We start from the raw sequence: 21228 nt of genomic DNA on the forward strand, positions 1-21228 counted from the left end.
CCCATCTGGACGGACCCGGACAACCCCTGCCCTGAGCGCCCAGGGAAGGAAATGCACTGAGGAAGGAGGCGTCGGGGGGCAGGGGCTTCCTGCCCCCCAGGGGGAGGATGTGGGTCGGGGTGGGGGTGGTGCCCAGGACCAGACGGACGCCTTCACAGAGGCCCGCTCCGGCAGAGGACCGCCCGGGCCGTGTCGGGGGTGCGGAGCCGAGTCACACCGTGCCCTCCTCAGCTGGGAACCTCTCCTCTTCCAAGCCACGACCAGTGTTGGGCCCGAACCCCTGCCCCCGGGGCCTGAGCTGCCCCTCCACGAGCTAGGCAGGATCTGAGCCACCAGCAGCAGGTGCAGCGGGTCCCCGAGGAGGCGTGGGGATTCGCACCAGCCCGCATCTGGGCACCGCTCCCTCAGCCACCTATAGCCTCACGGGGTGGGTGGGGTGGGGTGGGGGTGCAAGCCTGGTTTCAGGATGCACACAGGCTAGGACCAGGCGGGAGGGGCTGGCTGCGGCCTCGTCGCCGTCCCCTAGGGACCGAAGGGTGAGCAGACTCTTGCTCTCCACCTGGGTACAGGGAGGGGGGTTGGGGGCCTCGCTGCCTTGGAGGAGGCTAGGGGTTTGGTCAGCGTCTGGGATGGAAGGGGTAGGATGGGGGGGTGGCGGTGCGCACGGGGAAGAGGACGAAGACCGAGGTCTTGGAATGGTCACAGAGGACAAGGATGTTTATGCCTCGTGACTGTTCACCCCAAGGCTCCCCAGCAGCGCGGCTCTCTCATGCCTCGGGAGTCAGGCAGGTGGCTCTGGGGCTGTCACCGCCCCTCCCCGGCAGCGGGCCGTGGGGCATGGAGGGGCATGGGCTGACCCTGGCCTAGACGCCCGGGCTGATGTGATCTGACCTGTGCTGCGGTGCCCACACCCAGTGGCTTACGATGTTCAGGTGGAGCCCCAAGCCGGGGAGTCAGGACGAGTGGCCCTGACACCTAAGGGACAGGGACGGCAGGTGGAAGAGCCTGGACCTGGGGGACGGCAGCCAGGCCGGAACCACCCCAGTGGCCAGGGAGGAGGACATAAACCCCGTCACCTGCTGCCAAACACAAACCACTGCTCCCAGCCGCCGGCACACACTGGGCTCGTGGCCCCTCCGCGGTTCTCCCGGAGCCAGAACTCGGGCCGGAGGGAGCCTGAGGGACTTTACACCCGAGGGACCAAGGCTTCCACCGGGAGACGCCTCCGCGTTCCACTGAATGGGAAGAGGAGACTGGCGCCAGGCCCGTGGAGGCTCCTGCCTCTTGGCCGCTCCAGTGGGCAGAGAAGGGAGGCTCGAGGGGGCCCAGGCGAGCGGGGCCGCTCAAAAGTGCTTGGACGAGGGTAGGAACCGGGGCGGCTCCTCCCACTGTGGGATCCCACGGCTCACGGCGGGCTGCAGGCTTCCCACCCGCAGGGGCCACGGGGCCAGGGCGCTCTGCACGGAGGGTGCTGGTTCCCTGACCAGGCCCGCACCCGGCTGCTGAGGGGCCGGTGGTGGACGGGGGAGCCAGCCGCTGGTGGTGACCGGGGCGACCTCCACCGCACGGGCACGGCTGCCCCCTCCCCCCGACGGTGGTGACGGGGCTACTCGCCACGCGGTGGAAGCAATAGGGTCCACTTGTGAGATGTCAAGGGACGGCCACGCGGGTGGCCAAGATGGTAGGTGAGGAGCTGGGGGCCCTGGGGAGGGCAAAGCTGCCGCGGGCCAGGAGGGAGGTTTGTGTCTCTGCTTGTGTCTGCAGTGCCGGCGGGGAAGTGTGCGCGGGCGGGGGGGGGGGGGGGGGGCTGCCGGCGTCTTGGCTGCGCAGCATCCGAACCCCCTCCCATTGGGTGAGCTTTGGGCCGCGGCCAAGGCGGCCCTGATGCTGGGGCTCAGACCCGGCCCGAGAGGGTCCGGGGACCCTGGCCTGGAGCGCGCCCCACAAAGGAGCAGGGACAGTGCAGAATTCCTGTCCCACTCGTGGAGGGGGGGCCTCGAGCACCCAAAGCCCGGTGGTGGCAGTGTAGGGGGGACGTCCCCTCGGGGCCCCAGGCTCGGCCCCCCGCCCTGGCCTAGCTTCTGCGGGCCGTGCAGTGCAGTACCGTTCAGCACGCCCTCGAGGCCGGCCCACCCTGTGGCGGCTGCTGTTTATTTGCGGCTGTCACCTTGGACGGGCATGGAGGTTGTTTCCAGGTCCCATCCTCACAGGCTGAGTCCCTGTCCCCAACCTCGTCCCCATGCACGGGCTCCGGGGCAGGCAGAGACTCGGCAGCGGCCGCTCCTTCTCCCTGGAGCAATCCCCCTCTCCCGTTCCCACAGGCCCACCTCTCATTCCTCATTCCCTGCGGGATCCAACCCCAAGGGTCCAGCCCGCACCTCCCTCCGCCCCGCCCCTCCTTGGGTCTTCATCCTCCAGTTTTAATGACCCCGGCTCGGCTCTTTGTCTACTTGCATCCCGCCCCCAGGGCGCAGCTGCATGAGGACAGGGGCTGCGTGTGCTCACTCTGTGCCCCAGGGCCCAGCACACCCAACGTCTGAGTGCAGAAGGGATTCATTAGAGTGCACGAAGGTGGGAGCTTGGGAGGCACGGTGCAATTTTAGTGATCTCGGATGGGGGACAGCAGAGGGCGGGGAAGTCAAAGTCAGCATGGAAAACCCAACAGCTGCCCCACACAGGTCCCGGGGCTTCTGGACCCGGAAACCGGCTGGGTGGTGGGGGCACTGTGGTGAGCTTTCGTCCAAACCTTCCAGTACCTTCTCTGAGCTCAGGGAGCTCCGTGAAAGCAGGAGGGCCCTCTGGTGGCTGGTGTTGGGGGTGGCTCCAGGCAGGAAGCAGCTGGGGGATGGGATCCCTGGGCTGGGGGACAGGGCCTGGGAGGCCCAGGCTGCGGGGGGGGGGGTGGGGGGGGGTGGGGTGGGGGGGGGTGGTGGCTGGGAGGCCCAGGCTGGGGGGGGACTGGGAGGCCCAGGCTTGGGGGGGGGTGCCTGGGAGGCCGCAAGCTTCCCCGCTCCTGTTTAGTCCACGTGTGAGGAGTTAGTCAGGTAGAAGGGGCGGATGACCACCTGGAAACTGCTGAAGGACCCCCCCAGGCAGGGGAAGAGGGAAGCGCGCCTCGAACTGTTGGTGCCCAGGGCGCTGGGGATCAAGGCCTTCTGTCCTTCAAAATCGGTCACGTCGGCCACGAAGCGCCCCCCACAGCGCATCAGGGCTTTGTTTTCGTAGCCAATGGTGGGATCTGAGTAGTCAGATTTGGAGAGGCCCAGGAGGGGGACCTCGTCAGAGGAGCACGAGAAGCCGTAGTTCCAGCAGCTTTGGACGGTGGGAAGGTAGACCAGAGACCAGGAGATGTACTTGTTCTGGAACAGGAAGCTGGGGTGCTGCGGGGTCTGGAAGGACTGGTAGGGGTAGTTCCGGTACCTGGACGAGCGCCTGGAGACAAAGGTGGAGATAGAGGCACTCCAGGTGGGCGAGGTGTACAGCCGGGGCTGGTAGGCGTCCTCGGTGAGGTTCAGGCCTCTGTACTGGGCCAGCAACCGGAAGGGCACGGTGTGGAATTCCAGCGCCTGCAGGATCTTCTTCTGGAAGAGCGCCTCGTGGCTCCAGTACAGGGACAGGTTAAACTGCAGCTCGAACAGGTGCTCGGGCAGCATCATGGGGAACCGGACCTTGTCCACCAGACGCGCCACCTCCCCGTGGGAAGGACGCCTCTCCTGGCTCCAGACGTCCAGGGCCGTGAGCAGAGCCAGCTCGCTGGGCACGGCCAACTCACTCCTGGAGAGCAGGAGCTGCAGCAGGGCTGTGGGGACGCTCGGCCAGGCCGTGGCCTGCGTCAGGCCCTCGAAGTTCCAGGCCAGGAACTGCACACACAGCTCCTCCAGCACAGGGTCCTGCGTGGCCAGCGCATACGCATAGAGGTCCAGGGGTGCCTGGAAAGAGGGGTCCTCGGGGAGGAGGATGGCAAAGAGGCTGGCGCAGAAGCTCTGCAGCTGCTGGGCCTCGTAGGCAGAGGCGAGCTTGTGGAAACACTTCACGGACGTCAGGGAGATGTCCAGCCTTCGGGAGTACAAGTACCTGCGGGGGGAGCGAGAGCTGAGCACTCGGCACAGCCCTACCCCTGCCGGGCCGACGGCGCCCCACCATCTACCACGTGTTTGCCATCCTCCCACAGACACCCCTGGGGGGCCAGCTGTTTCGAGAGGCACTTGGTGCCCCATGGATTCATCTTTTGGGTCAATCAACCACGTTCCAGTCTCAGGTTTGCTTAGAGCCATGTGCACTGAACACAGGCAGATCCAGGGTCACTGAGGATGACGCTCCGGCCCTCACCTGTGACAGAGGCAGTCCCCCACCTCCTGGTCTCTGCCTCTGCCGTCACTGCTGTCACCTGTGGCAGGGCGCTGGCGCCAGGAGCATCAGTGTGGCACCGCCCTTTCCTTCCTGCCAGCACATCCCCGGCCGGACCCCTTTAGGTCCTTGCTGGGTGCCCACAGGTACCCCTCTGTCCCCAGCACCTGTCTCATGCCCCCATGACATGGGCATCACCCCGGCCACCCCTAGTCTGCTTCTCCTGCCAACTGGGAGCCCACACTCCCAGTGACCCAGGGACTCCAGCTGGGCCGGGAAGGCAGGGATGGATGGGCACTTGCCCTCGTCCTCAAACATAGGCCCTGTGAGGAGGGGCACAGGCTAGCTACCAACTTCTCATACTTGGCTGGAAAGAAACCATTTTAATCTGTTTTAATTGCCATTCATTGTTTTCTCTTAAATGTTACTTCCTGTTATATAAGCCTTAGGTCTTAAGAATGAAAAGGAACAGTTCATTTTACATGGATGCTTTCTGCATACAAGCCCCTGGGAGGCCCCAGCAGGTAGCCTGGCAGGAGGGGCGATGGCCTGGGTGCAGGAAGGCTGGCCCCCGGGCCTCACCCAGGGCACTGGCTCACGGGCGCTGCCCAGCCTACGGGGTGCACCGTGCAGCCACGCGCCAAGGCCCGGGTAGGACCTAGTGCTGGGTTTGGGGTTGCAGGTGAGCTACCTCACACAAGCGGGGCCAGGACATGAGAAGCGGGAGGATGAATTCAGAAGTAGGTTTTAGGTTCTTGGAAATCTTAGACTGTATCCCTTGTGTTACCTAAGAGGTAGGTGTGTGTGTGTGTGTGTGTGTGTGTGTGTGTGTGTTTCTGGGCCACCCAATTTCTCCCTAATGCACGCGTGCCTGGGCCTCCCCAGAGGCTGTGTGAAGTGGTGCCCCAGGGCAGGTGGGCGACACCCGGGGCCCCTTCCCAGCTCTGCCCCATGCCCCTCTAGCAACCTTCCACAAAGCCAGTCCAGGCAGCTTGTTCCTGGTGAATTCCTGACCCAGAGCGCGTGAAGCCTCCTACAATAGTGGCAGTTACCCAGGGAGATTTTTTAAATGATGTTTTGTGAGAGTCGGTGTATCTGTGTGTGTGTGTCAGTGTGGGTGTCAGCGGGGAGTGGGTGAGGCTATGCAGGAGTGTGCAAATGTGTGTGTGTATACACAAGTGTGGCTGCGAGTGCAAGATCATGTACACACGAGTGTGGAATGCACACGACAGTGAGCCCAAGCACATGCACCCACAAGTATGCACATGAGCACACGAGTTAATGTGGGTGTGCACGTTTAAGGCCATGTGGACATGTGGATGCTCACAGGTATGTGGGGGGTGAGTGTGTGCGTACGTGTGTGTTGTGCTCACGCCTGTGTTCATGAAAGCACTGACATGCTGGGTGCTGTAGCCCTCAGGTTTGCCATCAGGGGGAGGTGGGTGGGCCCCGCGGACACTGCCCAGGCCCCAGTACCCCCTCCCGGGTGCAGTCACCTGATAAAGTCTCTGACGACAGGCAGGCACTCTGCGTCCACCTCCATGGTGACCGTGGAGCCCGGTGTCTTGCACAGGGCCTGGGCCTCGGGGTTGGCAGCCAGGATCAGCCTGTGAGCACAGAAGTGCGGGCCTTCCTCCTCCTGGTCCTTCACCTTCACCCGGATGGACAGGTCACAGCCCCTCTGGCTGTCAAAGATCTGCTCAAGAGCCGCAGGGAGCTCACCCGACAGGTCAAGGGTGTGGGTGCCTCTGGTTTCTAAAAAGGGCAGCGGGGAGCACACAGTTAGGAAGAAGGGGCCCAACCCTCTGCTCCCTGGGCTCAGGCCCTCCATGCCGCTGCTCCATCCTTGAGTGAGTGCTCCCATGGCCTCCCCGCCCCGGTGAGGCCCAGGAAGAACAAGTGGACAATAAAACTGGAAGACACAGAGCACCCGGTGAGGTCAGCACGCGGGGTAGAGCAGGGGAGAGGGGGGAGGGGCAAGGGCTGCGCTGTTGGGCGCCTGCCGTCGGGGCAGGGTTGAGGCACACACAGTTTGCTGTTGAAGCACGTGGGTGGGTGCTGCCTGCTGTTTCCAGAACGACTAAGGGGCCCCGAGAGGCCAGGGTATAAGGAGGCCACAGTGGGTGTCCTGAGCAGGTGCCACATGGCTCTTGGCCGATGACCAGGGTTAATGGAGCATCTGTGAGCAGCACGGGGGGGGGAGGGCGGTGGGGAATCCGGGGTCGTTGCTGGGAGGGGTGGGCTCCGGGGGTGCCGCGGGGGAGCTCCGCAGAGGCGAGCCACGTGCGCGTGTGGACGGGGAGGGCGTGTGCGCTGCCCACCCGGGCTCACCGTTGCTGCAGACCACGCCGGCGTCCTGGTTGTGCCTGCAGTTACTCTTCATCCAGCCCAGGGACGTGCAGTTGGCCAGCGAGGGCTCTGTCCCCGTGCACTCCACCTCGTCCAGCATGATCGGGCCCTTGCCTGGTGGCACAGCAAGGAGCAGGGGGGCACTGGGGGCGCCGGAGCCCTCCTCCCAAGGGGAAGGGGCCCGAGCACAGGGCTGCTCCCCCGAAGCCTCACTGAGGTGGGGGACGTGGCTGTGGGGGAAGTGCCCTGCAGCACCCCCACCCCGGTGTGAGGTTCCTCTTGGAACACTGGGCCACCGAGCAGCCTCCGCTCCCTACCTGCCCCCACCTCTGGGTATTTGGACTGCTGCCCTGTCCTCAGAACCACAGCTGTGTCGGTGGCCAGCTCCCTGCACCAGACTCTTGGGGGGGGGGGGCGGCTATTTCAGGAAGGGCCACGCCCTCAGGGAGGGGACAGGATGGGCCTCAGCCAGACAGCCTGTCAGAGCCTCAGTGGCGCTGTTTAGATATTTCTTTTTTTTTTTTTTAATTTTTATTTATTTATGATAGTCACAGAGAGAGAGAGAGAGAGAGAGAGAGAGAGAGAGAGAGAGGCAGAGACACAGGCAGAGGGAGAAGCAGGCTCCATGCAGGGAGCCTGACGTGGGACTCGATCCCGGGTCTCCAGGATCGCACCCTGGGCCAAAGGCAGGCGCCAAACCGCTGCGCCACCCAGGGATCCCAGTGGCGCTGTTTAAAGTGTTTGCCAGTGCTCAGTGAGTAGGAATGCCACGTGCAGCTTTTAGGTGACGGTCCCTTCCCAGGACAGGCTGCGTGGTCGTGTGTCTCAGCCCCAGAGGACCTGGGGACGGGCAGGCCTACCTGGCCCAAAGGCGGCTCCACCCAGAGCCTCAGTGGCATTCTCGAACCCCAGGGCCCGGCAGACGACGCTGGCATCCATCAGGTCCCACAAGTTGTCACACACGGTCCCCCACTGGCCACTGTAGAAGATCTCCACGCGGCCCTCGTTGGCGGTGCCCCCATTGGCCAGCCGCATGTCCCCATCTTTCACGCCTATGGTGCTCCCGAGGGAACAAAACCATCAGCAGGGATGAAGACAGGGCAACTGGGCCCCCATCCCAGCTGGGAAGCACCACCCTGCCCCTCACTCCTCCCAACTGGGTGGATCGCTTGTCAAGCTCCCCACAAGGGAGTGCCCACTGCAAATTAGCTTCAAAGCCCCCCATCCATCCTCAAGGGGTCACCCACGGAACCCCCCCAGAGGGTAAAGCACCTCTTCTTGTCTTTGAGGTCTGAGTCCTCCGTCCAGGGAGACAGAAAGGGCAGAAGGGGCAGTTGGAGCCCCCAGCACTCGAGATAGGGTAATGGACCCCAAGGAAGAATGGGGGAGGAAGGGGCCCATGCCAACCCCACCTGAGGGTGCCCGGGGCTTGGTGTGCCACAGCAAGGACCGCCGGGAGGGCTGGGGGGCAAGTCCTGGGCCAGCAGGCCCAGGATCCCCCAGAAACACTGGCAGAGTGGCCGGGTGCCATGTCAAATGGTAATTGTCAGTTGGGGGTGTAGCCAGCCGTCGTGGGGTCACCAGGACCAGGAGGGGCCTCCTGAGCCAGGGGTATAGAGAACATAAGCACTGGCGTCCTGCTCCTCACATTTGTCCCATGGGCTCCTACTGCTCAGACCCTGGCCTGACCCTCCCAGAACCGACAAGCATCCGTCACTTAGGACAAGCAGGGCTTCCCGCAGGAGAGAAGACCCGGCCTGACCCCAGGAACCTTGCCTCAGTTTTCTGCCGGGAGGGGTCAACGCCGCAGAACGGGGAGCAGCAGCCTCTCAGGCTGCCGCCTTCAGCATGCCTGGCACAGCTCACCTTGAGTCCCAGCCACCAGCAGACACATCCAGAGGACCAGCGGGAGGGCCATGGCCTTTCCTGGGGGGGGCGGGGGAGGCGGCCCTCGTCCTGTGGCAGAAGGAAGCAGCAGGGTCAGACAGCAGAGCTGGACAGCTGTCAGGTACCGGGCCCTATCCTGTAGGGAGGACAGCGGGCAGGCGCAGTCCCTGCTCCTGAGCTGTGTGACAGGTGCCCCAGCGGGGGTCCCTCACCTGACCGAAGGGTGGTCCTCCATGGAGGAGTAAGACTTGCCCAAAGGGGAGGGGGACCAGGGGAGGTCTCCAAGCAGCAGGACAGTGGGCACCAAAGCCCATCTTGGAAAACCAGGCCCTGGGCAAGGCAGCAGTGGGGTCAGGTGGGAACAGTGGAGGGAGGAGGGGGGCCTCCAGGGCCCAGATCAGGAGAGGCCTAGTGGGCCTTGCCAAGGGCAGGGCTTTATCTTTATGTTCAGGCAGTTGGACCCCGGTAGGAGTGCCTGGACAGCTATCCTGGACAGCTATCAGTGAGCCCCAGGAGGGAGGGGACACATCAGAAAGGAGAAGGGCAAAGGTGGCTGGGGCAGGGGGTGGGGGAGGGGAGCAGGGCTGAGGCCTGGGACGGCTCTGCAGCTGGCTGGGGGTTGGGGGAGCAGGGGAGGGCAAGGATATGACTATCACCACCAAACCCCAGGAGTCCATGGCCTGGTGTGGACCAAGTAAGCTGCCTCTGAGGTCAGTGTCCCCCAGGACCAGGGTGGGAGAGCCCAGGGCCACCAAGACCACGCTGTGAGCCTGGGCGGGACACGGGTGGCACGGGGAGGCCCAGTGCTTCCAACCTTCGCCCGGAGTTGGATTCTTCTTGCTTCCCTAGAATTCTCGGGGCTTGCTTTTCATCTTCATCCCCAACCTGCTCCGCCCCTGCTGCCTGCGCCCATGCCCTGAACGTGGAGGAGCCAGTCGTTGTTTCTCTTGGGCTCCTGGCTCAGGTCACGATCAGGGGTCATCCTGGGATTGAGCCCCACGTGGGGCTCCCTGCTCAGCGGGGAGCCTGCTGCTCCCTCTCCCTCTGCTCATGTGCTCACTCTCTCACTCGCTCTGTCTCTCAAATAAATAAAACCTTAAAAAAAAAAAAAAGAGAGAGAGAACCCTGCGGCCCCGCCCCCTCCTAGGCCCAGCAAGCACAGCGCCCCTGAGGTCCCGCGGGCGCCCAGGCTGCCCCTGGGGTGGTCGTGGCCACCTGCTGTAGCCTGGCTCCCTGGTGCGGGGAGCTGGGATAGGGCTCTGCCTGCCCCGGCTCATTCGGTGCCTTTTGCAAACTAGGAGAAAAAAGATGCTCTTCCCTTGGACAGGGGGAGGCCTGGAGCAAAGTGCACACACTGGCAGGAGCACACTGGGCTGAACTCCACGTGGGCTTGGCCCTTTGTCCCGCTGAGCAGCCCCAGCAACGGTACAGAGACCCTGAGGATCTGCGAGCAGCATCGACGGCCCCGGGGCCGAGGAAGAGCACCGGGTCCCCAGGTGCGTGCACCAGGGACATTACACCCACTAGACTACACTGCCTAGAGCTAGGAACACCCACCTGGGAGCAGGAGGCGGGAGCTTACCTGCCGGAGGCGCGACTACTGATGGCTGCCCTGGAGCCCTCACTTCCCGCCGCAGGCTGCCCTTCACCCCAGAGAACCCTCCCAGGGAGGCGTGTGGTCAGGCTGGTCCCAGGAAATACCGGAGAAGACTGAGTGGAGTTTCGATTTCTAGAAACCACCTGACTTGGGTTCCTTCTGGGGTTGGCTGTCAACAAGGCTAACGAGCCCCTCCCTCCCCTCGGCTCTGACGGGATGCGGGGGTGGGGGTAGGGGTGGGGGTGGGGGCGCAGCGAGCAACAGCTACACTCTAAATGTGGACGGGCCCCAAGGGCTGGCGCTGGGGGCGCTGGGGGCCGGCGGGACGTAGGGGCAGGGCAGAGGGTGGGGCGCAGGCACTCGCGCCCCGAGCTGCGTCCTGGGTCTGGCACCCCGTTAGGCGTCTCCGTGGCTCGGAGCGCTGGGCATGCCGGACCTCCCAGGGAGGGCCCCTCTGCGAGGCTGCACAGAGCGGGAGGGAGGCCCCGAGGCACGAGAGACAACATGCCCAGGTATGCCGCCCGCGAGTGGGAGAGCCGGGCCCACACGCAGCAGTGATGCCCGGAGCCCACCCTGGTCACCAGCGGAGGACGCAGCCACCCCCAGTGACGGCTCTTCTCACCCCCGGTGGCCGGTGGCTGCAGCCTCTGGAGTGGCTGTGACATGCTGAGCGCATCTCACAGCCATCCCTGGCCTCCTGCAGAAAGCAGCCCTGGGGGAAGCACAGTCTGTCGCTCCCAGGCTGTGTTCAGGACCCCAGGAAGCCTGCGGATCTGCGTCCCGCGGTGTGACCCAGAGCGGGACGGGGCCATAATCGCAGCAGCAGGTGCAGCGAGTCGGCTTCAGGCTCAGCGAGCACGCGGGCGTCCTGGGGGCAAGGCCAGCTGAGGATGCAGGTGAGGGCAGGGCTGAGACAGAGAAGTAGGTCCTGACGCTGTGGTCTGAGCGCCTGGGTCCCGCCGGCCATGAAGTCAAGGTCAAGTCCTGGGATTTGCGGTTAAACGAGGCAATCGATGCCTTCTACTGTTTTGGTCACCTCACCCCAAGGTTTGGGAGGAGAGCTGTCCCCTAGAATGTCCTCAGGTTCTCTTCAGCCTAGTGGCTCTCAACCTGGTCTGCACATGAGAATCACCCGGGTGTTTTACAAAGTCCCGATGCCTAGGTCCCCTCAGTCACCATCTCTGGGGTGAGGACACGCTTGGGCATTTTAAAGCATTCCAGGTGGCTGGCATGTGCAACCAGGCCTGAGAGCCGCTGGCGGAGACACTGTTTCCCTGGCAGCCTGTGGTCCCAGGGAGTGAGCCCCGAGGTCAAGCATTTAATGGCTATTTGCCGAGACGTGAGGTTTTAGGGAGCCGCATAGTTCATCTCGCTCCCTGCAGTCACACTGTAGATATGCAGGGGGGGAGAAGCATCTGGAAATAGTGCTGGCAAAAGAGACTGTGGCGAGTTTTAAAATCCTATCCACGGCCGCCTGGGTGGCTCAGCGGTTTGGCACCTGCCTTCAGCCCAGGCGTGATCCTGGGGTCCTGGGATCGAGTCCCACATCGGGTTCCCCGCAGGGAGTCTGCTTCTCCCTCTGCCTGTGTCTCTGCCTCTCTCTCTCTGTGTCTCTCATGAATAAATAAATTAAATCTTTAAAAAAATAAAATAAAAGGCAGATGAAGAAGCCTCAGGTTGGTTGGCACAGGACCTCCAGAACCTTCCTTCACGTCATTTCCACTGAGTCCTGCCCAAACAAGTTGCCCGTCAGGGAGAGGAGACAAAGAACGTCCTTTGGAAGGTGTTGGTGGTGTTAACTCCCCAAATAAAACTGCCGGTTATCTTACCACCAAAAATCAGTTTATTCAGGAAGAGCAGGGAGTTGCAACTGGGAATAAGTAACAAGGGGCAGACCCACAGGCAGGTCCGTGGAACCAAAAGGAGGCGCCTCTCTTATAGGGGGGAGGGGGTCCCTGGAGGCATCTGGGAGGGGGAAGTGTGGGGGCTTCTCACTGCGCGAAATTGCAGGGGGAGGAAGAAGCCTTCCTTCCTCCAGGTGGGTAGGAAAGTGGCGTCGGGTGCCAGGTGGCCTGCAGGTGGCCTCGGGGCTGGCTGTGGGAGCTCCCCCCGCCGGCCACCCCACTCCGTTCTAAACTTTCCTGCTAGGAATTTTCGGTGGCATGTTTAAAACTCAAGTTGCAGACTCTTTAGCCCCACAGTCCTGGGAAGTCCTTCGACTTGAGGGGAGTAAAATGTAAGGCTGAGGCCTCTTGGGGAGCTCAGAGTACGGGCACCTGCTCCCCGGGGCGCTCAGTCCTGCCTCCACCCCACCGAGGACCGTCCACTGAGATGGGAAGTAGCTGCTCTTCTCAGCCCCTTCAGAGGTGAGAAAGGAGAGGTGCCGGGAAGCAGAATCTGCCCAGTCATCCGTCTGGGGGGGACGGAGCTGGGCATTCAGGCCCACGCTTTTTCTTTAAAAAAAAAAAACAACAACTGGCTTGACATACAACCTACATATAATAAAGTGCGTGGATTGAATGAGCTTTGACAAAGGTATGCAGATGGCAGCCGTGGCCACAGCTCTGATCCACAGATTGTTCTCATCACCCCAGAAGTGCCCTTGTGCCCCTCGGCAGTTGTCCCTCCTTGGCCACCACTGATCTGTGTTCTAGAATTTCATATAAACAAGAAACATACTATATGCAATGTTTTCTATCCGGCTGCTCTTACTTAGAGCCTTGCTCTTGAGATTCGCTCATGTCATGCAAATACCATGAACCGGTTCATTGCCCCCCCCCCCCCCCCAGTTCCAGCCCCTCATACGGACAGGCTACAGTTTGCTTATGCACTGATGGACATCCGGGACATTCCGAGGTTTTGATTATTGTGAATAAAGCTCTTGAGACCATTTGGGAGGGACGCCTGGGTGGCTCAGCAACTGAGCATCTGCCTTCAGCTCGGGGTGTGACCCCAGGGTCCTGGGATCGAGTCCTGCCTCAGGCTCCCCATGGGGAGCCTGCTTCTCCCTCTGCCTGTGTCTCTGCCTCTCTCCCTCTCTCTTTCGCTCCCTCTGTCTCTCATGAATAATCTTAAAAACAAAAACAAAAAAAGACCATTTAGGGAGCAGACTTGGTGTGAACGTAGCTTTGCTTTCTTTTGTGTAAGATACCTAGGGATAGGGTTACTGGGTCAGGAGAGAGATGTTTAACTTTTTCGTTTCTTTCTTTTTTTTTTTTTTTAGATTATTTACTTATTTATTTATTAGAGACACACACACACACACACACACACAGAGAGAGAGAGAGAGAGAGAGAGAGAGAGAGAGAGAGACAGGCAGAGGGAGAAGCGGGCTTCTTGCCGGGAGTCCGACACGGGACTCGATCCCGGATCTCCAGGATCACACCCTGGACCGAAGGCGGCACGAAACCGCTGAGCCACCTGGGCTGATCTTTTCGTTTCTTTAAAGGAGGCTCCAGGGGATCCCTGGGTGGCGCAGCGGTTTGGCGCCTGACTTTGGCCCAGGGCGCGATCCTGGAGACCCGGGATCGAGTCCCACATCAGGCTCGCGGTGCATGGAGCCTGCTTCTCCCTCTGCCTGTGTCTCTGCCTCTCTCTCTCTCTCTCTGTGACTATCATAAATAAATAATTAAAAAAAATTAAAAAAAAAAAAAAAGGAGGCTCCACCCCCAGCATGGGGCTTGAACTCACAACCCTGAGATCAAGAGTCGGGCTCTTCACCGACTGAGCCACCTGGGTGCCCGGGATATCTAACTTTTTAGGAAACTGCCAAACTGCTTCCCACAGTGGCCTGACCATTCTGCATCCCTGCTGGCAATTGTATGAGTGTCCCAGCAGCTCTAAATCCTCACCAATACTTGGCATTACCAGTCTTTTTAATTTTGTCCACTGTGGTGGATACGCAGCAGGGTCTCAGTGTGGTTTTAACGGCTAGCTAGCACTGTTGAGCATTTCTTCATATGCTTGTCACTCATACGTCCTCTTTGGTGAAGCACCTGCTTAGATCTCAGGCATGTATTTTTATGTATTTATTATTTTTTAAAAGTTTGTTCTTGAATTATTATTATTATTATTTTATATTTCATTTACTTATTTGAGAGAGAGCAAGCAGGAGCGGGGAGAGGGGCAGATGGAGAAGCACATTCCCTGCTGAGCAGGGAGCCTGACGTGGGACTTGATCCCAGGACCAGGATCTCAGGTCATGACCTGAGCCGAAGGCAAACGCTTCACCGACTGAACCACCCAGGTGCCCCATCAGACCATGTTTTAAATCGAGCTGTTTGTCTTATTACCGAGTTGTACACATTCTTTACATACTCTAGATGCAAGTCCTTGAGCAGAGAAGATCTGCAAATGTTGTTTTATCTTCTCGTGCCTTTGCATCTTAACAGTGTCTTCTGAAGGAGGAAGGTTTCAAATCTGGATGAAGCTCAAAGTCTCAACCTTTTGGTGTCGTGTTGAAGAAGTAAAATGCCTGACCCAAAGTCTGCTGTCTTTTAGGGTCTTGTCGTGTTGGCTCGGTGTTTCATCCTGTGATCTATTCTGAGGTAATTTTGCACATGGTGGGAGTTAAGGGCTTCAATCATCTGTTTCCAGGTAGATCAGAGTTGTCCCAACACCATCTACACAGTCATTTCCCCCCACTGAACTACTTGGTCCAAAATTCACTGACCACACACACAGGGGTCTATTTACGGGCTCCTTACTGTTGCTTTGATTTATATGCCTATTGTTCTTCTGCTAATACAATAGCTCTGATTGCTTACAGCCTAATATAAGAAGTCCAGACACCAGATACTCTAAGTCTTTTGACTTTTTTTTTCAAAATTGGGTATTCCCATCCATGAAGACAGCATATTGTTCTATTTATTTGGGTCTCTTTTGGTCTCACCTGTGTTTTGCAGCTTCAGCCTATAGATCTTGCACATGTTTATGTCTATTTATTATTTCATGGTTTCTGATTGTTCACAGTAGCCACATAGAAACAAGTTAAATTCTGTACGTGCGCCATGCATCCTTTAATTTTGCTAAACTCAACTGGTAGTTCTGGGAGCTACCTTTTGAAGATTTCTGAGGTTTTTCTATCTAGTCAATCTTGACAGCTGTACTCTCTCTTCCAGTCTGAATGACTCTCTTCTCGTTGCCCAATTCCATTGTCTGGGACACCCCAGAGGACTGTGAATACAAGTGATGAGAACGTCAGTATCCTGGGTCTGATTACTGTGCTTACAGTTGCGATAACCGCACAGTGTTAGCACTGGAGAAGGCTGCACAAAGGGGACAGACCAATACTGTCCTAGTTTTGCAACATCTAGGTGGTTTAAAATGATTCTAATATAAGAAGTTAAGTGGTGGGGGCAAGTGCTGAAAGTGGACGTTCCTGCCTTGGTCCCAGAAGTCTGAGGAAAACAGTCTTGTAGCACAAAGTATGACACAGGCTATAGGTTTTTTTGCAGATGTCTTTTATCGAGTTAGAGACGTTCCTTTTATGCCTAGTTTGCTTCATAGGTTGATTTGTTTTTAAATCATGAATGGGTGGTGAATTTTGTCAAATGCTTTTTCTGTGTCTTTGGAGATGATCATATGGTGATCATCAATGTGGTGGGTTACATCGATTTTAGACTATTAAATCAACCTTACATTCCCTAGTAAACCACATTTTCTCATGAATTATTTTCACTTTTATAGAAGGGTGGATTCAACCAGCTAAATCTTTGCCAAAGATTTTTCCATCTATGTTCATGAGGGATACTGGTCTACACTTTTCTTTTCTTGTAATACATTTGTCTGGTTTTGGTATTAGCATAGTGGTGCCCCCATAAATGAGCCAGGAAGTGTTCCAACTTCCAAAATCATGGGAGGGTTTGTGTGGGGTTGGTATCATTTCTTCCTTCAATCTCTGGGACAATTCACCAGTAAAACCCTTTGTGCTCAGAATTTTCTTTGCATGGAGGCAATTTATTTTTGTTTTATTTAAATCTTTTTTTTTTAAACAATTTTATTAAGGTATAACTTGCTTTGAGACATACCAATTTATTTATTTATTTATTATTTATTTATTTATTTATTTTTAAAGATTTATTTATTTATGATAGACATAGAGAGAGAGAGGGGCAGAGACACAGGAGGAGGGAGAAGCAGGCCCCATGCCAGGAGCCTGACGTGGGACTCGATCCCGGGACTCCAGGATCGCGCCCTGGGCCAAAGGCAGGTGCCAAACCGCTGAGCCACCCAGGGGTCCCCGAGACATACCAATTTAAAGTGTACATGATAGGATTAAACATTTGGGAAGAACTTAATGGCACTTTTTTCCACTCGTTTCCAATATGACTTTTGGGACTTTTCTTTTTGCCGGTCAGTTATGCGTTGAACACATGAGGGTACCATGAGGGTACCATGTGGGTTAAAGTCACCACCTGGGCAAGTCGAGTCTCATGGTTTCTCAGAGCCCCGAGGGCTGGTTTTCAGGTCCCTGCTTCTCCATCAGAGATTCCCTATATGGTCCTGCCCCAGGCTGACGCACTCTGGCTTCTCCCCGGACAGCTTTCCTAGAAGTGTTCTCGCGAGGACTGCCAAGAACACCAGGTCCCCCTTGTTGCTCAGCCCACCCCCCCCCCATACTTCCAGACCTTCTTACTTCACCTCCCAGCAGGAAATGGATGGCTCCAAATGGGGGTGATGTAAGGAGGCTTCGAGAAAGGGACCATTTCCAAGGTGTGAGCGTGCAAGTGGAGAGTGGTATCTGGGGCTTGGACCACTCTCAGGCCAGCAGGGGGGAGGGCAGGGAGCGGTCCCTGGAGCATAGGCAGAGAGAGGAGAGGGACCTATCTCTCGAGAGACCATGCCTGAGACAACCTTGGGAGGGAATCAGGAACCCCCAGCTCCTCCTCCCTCCTGCCAGTCAGGGTCATCCCAGAGGGCAGAGGTGAGGCTCACTCAGGTCAGCCTGGGACCAGAGCAGGGCAGGCAAGGGAAAGGGAAGGAAGGTCTTAAGAGACGAAGGGACTGCGGTACACTTGGCTTTAAGACCTCACACTCTCGCTGCTTCTCCTATTCCAGTTCAGGCCTCTCTTCTGTATCAGCCCCTCCCTTTCTAGCGCTCCTGAGCTTCGATGTAGAGCTTCCTAGGATTCTGCACGCCTGTGGGAACGGTCTCATCCCTGCAGCTCCACAGACACGCTAATGAAGCCCTAATGGGTGTAGACCTCATTCCCGGGATCCTCATCACCCAATCATCCTGACAGCTGCAACGCAATGGGTGAGTGCATCTACCTCACTAAGCATCAGGAGCACTCATGACAGCATCTTCCCTTTATAGATGAGGAACCTAAAGGACAGAGTGGTTAGACAAGCTGTCCCAGGTCACACAGCAGAAATCTCACGGCCAGGACTGGAGCCTGCGAGTGATTTCACAGCCTGTATTTTTTAATTAATTAATTAATTAATTAATTAGACAGAGAGAGAGAGAGAGACAGACAGACAGAGGAGCAGGAGAGGGAGAAGCAGGCTCCCCGCTGAGCAGGGAGCCAGATGTGGGACTCCATACCAGGATCCTGGGATCATGACCTGAGCTGAAGGCAGACAGTTCATCAACTGAGCCACCCAGGTGTCCTGTCAAAGCCTGTGTGTGTGTGTGTGTGTGTGTGTGTGTGTATGAGAGACACAGAGAGAGAAAGAGGCAGAGACACAGGCAGAGGGAGAAACAGGCTCCATGCAGGGAGCCCGATGTGGGACTCGATCCTGGGTCTCCAAGATCACGCCTGGGTCCGAAGGCAGATGCTCAACTGCTGAGCCACCCAGGTGTCCCTCCTTCTATTTTTTTAAAAAGATTTTATTTATTTATTTATAAGAGACACAGAAAGTGAGGCAGAGACATAGGCAGAGGGAGAAGCAGGCTTCGTGCAGTGAGCCCGATGTGGGACTCAGTCCCGGGACCCCAGGATCACACCTTGGGCTGAAGGGAGGCACTCACCGCTGAGCCACCCAGGCATCCCACACAGCCTATATTCTTAACCACCATGACCAAAAGAGCTTCTTCAGATTCAGGAAAAGTTGGGACTGGATGATTCATTTTCCAGAAAAGTCCCCATCTTGCCTGTCCCACAAACTCCTGTGACATGTCAGACCTCTGCCCCAAACAGAAGGACAGAGCGCACCCTTCGGTGAATCATGGTGGCTCGGGCATTCCCACAGATCCTTGGTCACCAGCCAACATGGACCAGGAAACAAAGAGAACTCACAGTCCCCTCTGGCACTTTATTGTTTACAAAACAATGGGTCCAGTTGGAAGGAACACAATCATTATGCTTACAGCAGCAAATACAGAAACAAAAATTGTCTAGCTTTAAAGAGTCGAAAATCACTGACGGTGAAAATGTTCTTCGGGGCACCTAGGCCGTGGCTGAAGTGCCATCAGAAAGGTCTCAACTTAGTAACTGTCCCAAGTTCTTCCGCCTTCCTAATTTCGGATCTGCTTTAAAAACGCACATAGCTCCAACACCAGTGATGTTTATCAAGGTGGTGGGTCAGAGGGCCTCGCTAGGCAAAGTCAGAAAGGACTCGGGTCTTCCAGGCTATGTCCAGTGGGATCCAAGTTCCAGAGAAACGTGTCACGTTCTTTTGCCAGTTGTTTTATGGCGGCAGAAACACACAGCAGTGCAGGAGGGATCCTTGCTGGGTTCCTTCCTAGCAGCTGTTTTAGAGTCTGTGAGCCAGGGGGTCCAAAGTGAGTGACGTCAGAGCCTACAAGATGGCCCTTCCCAGACCATCACGGCACCCCACATCCTCCTGAGGGGTGAGGGAGCTTACAGTAGGGCCCTTCTTGGCTCCAGGCCTGGCTGAACCATCCTAACCCCCCTGTCTTTGTTCCGGAGCATGGAGAAGAGGTCACAGGGAAGAGGCCACAAGGCCAAGCAGGGTTTGTGTGAAGTTTCCAGAGAAGGGGCTGCAAGCTCCCCAAGAAAGGGAGACAAAAAGGTCAGGGGACGGAAGCCATGGGGCCAGGCAGGTGTCACCTATAACCTCTTGGGGACAGAGCCCAGTGCCCGAGACCCAGGGAGGGTGTGGCAGGACCTAGGCTCCCGCTTGAGTCAGGAAGTGAAAGATAACCATTTGTGGAAGTCTTTAAAGGCATGACAATTTCTGATGGTTGCTAATAAAAAGCAACATTTTACCTTTGCATCCTTTGACCGAGGACTTGGAAATGCTTAAAAACTTGCTTACCAACTGTCAGGACTTAATTCCAATCTCCTCTGCTGCTGGGAATGAAGTTGTTAACTAAGGGACTTTGCTCTGTGTGATCAGATTTGGTGATTCCACTCTGAGAAAGGAAATTGGTTTAATTAAGTTAGCAATTAAAACTTCAAAGTGCTGCACGGCCACAGAATTTTCCTGAAGGGAAAAAAAAAAAAAAACGGAGTTGCTCACACGAAGTGGAGATTGTCTGCTGTGAAGCTGAGGACGAACAAGCAAGTTTCTGTCCTTTCTTGCAGAATTTAGGGCGATGCATCCCTGGAGGCCTGCCCTCACTCATACAGCCCTTTAACGCTCTGCAGTGTAGACAGATTCTTTTCCAAGGACCTGGGGAAATGGATCTAAAGCACGAGGTTCACGAAGAAGGAAGAAAAGGAGGTGGCCTGGGAGCTCCTGAAGGGCAGGTCCACTTCGGACTTGTTGTTTCATCCCCACAGTGCTTGACACATAGTAGGAGCTCAAGAAACATTTATTGAACAGAAGAACAAATGGAAAGAGGAGAAAGGGAGGTCGGATGCAGGAAGGGCGAGGCCGGGTTACGGAGGAGGGGCCCCAGCTTAGGACGCCTGCAGGGGCTGGCTCCCACCACCAGATGGCAGTGCCCAAGATGCACGGGTCGGCGCACGGCGGGGACCTTCCGGGATGGCGGGGACCCAAGACTCCCAGCTCCGCCTCCTAACCCTGGGGCTGAAACCCCTGAACCAGGGACGCACTGCAGAGTTCCGAAAAGGAAACAAAAGCAAACCAAAACCACAGAAAAGTGCAGTCCTCTGGTTTTTATAAAATTTCAGTCCTGATGGAGCTGAGAACTGTCCACCGCTGGGCCTTGCTGGGCTGAATTTTGTCAATTTAAATAAACTCTATTCCTTCATACTTGACGTTTCCGATCTTGGTCTCTGGCAGCAGGAAGCGGCCGTCCAGGGTGAAGGCCATGATGTAGGTGGCGATCTGGCCCCCGTCCTCCTCAGACTTGAGGGCCACGATGATCTGGTCGTCAGTGTTGGGGATAAACTTGAAGGAGGAGAAGCCGTGCGTGGGGACTACCTCCCCCACGTGGCTGACAGAGATGTCGCCGAAGTCCTGGGCGGCACTCAGGAGCAGGTTGGTGCCCTTGTGCTCGTCGTCCTTCTCGCTGTAGCGCTCGTGGCTGGCCCGGCGCGGCAGGAAAAACCACCGCTGCAGCGTGTCACTCCAGCAGGCAGACTCGTGAATGAGGTAGCCTGGGGACACATGACAGACCCACGGGTCACCAGACCACCCGGGGGGGGGGGGTTGGCCCCACCCTGCCCAGGACCAGGGAGTGCGCGAGACCCGCCACCGCACAGTAGGGCTTGCTTCCCGCACGGCTTCACGCTGCCGGCCGGCCACTGGGGCAGCATCCCTGCTCGATCCTCTTCAGACCTCCCTGTGTCCTACAGGCCTCTCCACCTGTCCTTGCTTTCGATCACCCGGAGTAACAAAGACCGCACAGGCCAGTCTGTCCCTGGTGCCCCATCTCTGGTCACCTGTGGCCATGAGTTCTGTCTGCATTTCTGCTTCCTTGGTGCTAAGGAGCACGAAGAGTGAGCCCGGGGGAAGGGGGCGAGATAAACAGGCAGGGTTGATTTGTGAGGAAGAGATCGGGGTTGGGGGGAGGCTGGCTCGAGGTTGAAAAGGAAGTAGCATGCCCTCCTACGTGGGGGCGAAGCAATGTCCTCGGCGTCACGCGCCCCAAGCCTAGAGCTGCCTGGCTGCTCCGAGCATCACCACTCCCCACCACACACCACGACAACTCTTGGGAGGCGAGGCGAAGAGCC

General features: G+C 57.7%; 1 protein-coding gene and 1 long non-coding RNA gene across 9 annotated transcripts in view; one reads left to right on the forward strand and one right to left on the reverse strand.

Annotated features, from left to right (window-relative positions):
- Nucleotides 1-2589: 2589 nt before the first annotated feature.
- The window catches only part of CANT1 (calcium activated nucleotidase 1), a 31805-nt gene continuing 13166 nt past the window's right edge, over nt 2590-21228 (reverse strand). For 3 of the 5 annotated variants that reach the window (XM_041725038.1, XM_041725039.1, XM_041725037.1), the window contains exons 4-8: nt 8563-8652; nt 7557-7748; nt 6679-6810; nt 5844-6102; nt 2590-4074 (exon numbers count right to left, since the gene is read on the reverse strand). In XM_041725038.1, coding sequence (XP_041580972.1) covers nt 3018-4074; nt 5844-6102; nt 6679-6810; nt 7557-7748; nt 8563-8652 — 1730 coding nt within the window. In that variant the 3' untranslated portion in view covers nt 2590-3017. Of the gene's footprint in view, nt 4075-5843; nt 6103-6678; nt 6811-7556; nt 7749-8562; nt 8653-10165; nt 10304-18416; nt 20653-21228 lie in introns of those variants that run through there. The other 2 variants (XM_041725040.1, XM_041725041.1) reach the window with 2 other exon arrangements.
- On the forward strand, nt 9136-19807 carry LOC121473081. 4 transcript variants are annotated; one of them, XR_005983096.1, is made up of 5 exons: nt 9136-9293; nt 9911-10079; nt 14572-14727; nt 17263-17438; nt 19672-19807. It is a non-coding gene; the product is annotated as an uncharacterized LOC121473081 (long non-coding RNA). The 4 variants fall into 4 exon arrangements; XR_005983095.1 differs by lacking the exons at nt 9136-9293; nt 19672-19807 and adding an exon at nt 18322-18386 and having other exon boundaries at nt 9680-10079; XR_005983093.1 differs by lacking the exon at nt 9136-9293 and having other exon boundaries at nt 9688-10079.

Source organism: Vulpes lagopus, chromosome 12 (assembly GCF_018345385.1).
Source record: "Vulpes lagopus strain Blue_001 chromosome 12, ASM1834538v1, whole genome shotgun sequence".
NCBI lineage: Eukaryota > Metazoa > Chordata > Mammalia > Carnivora > Canidae > Vulpes > Vulpes lagopus.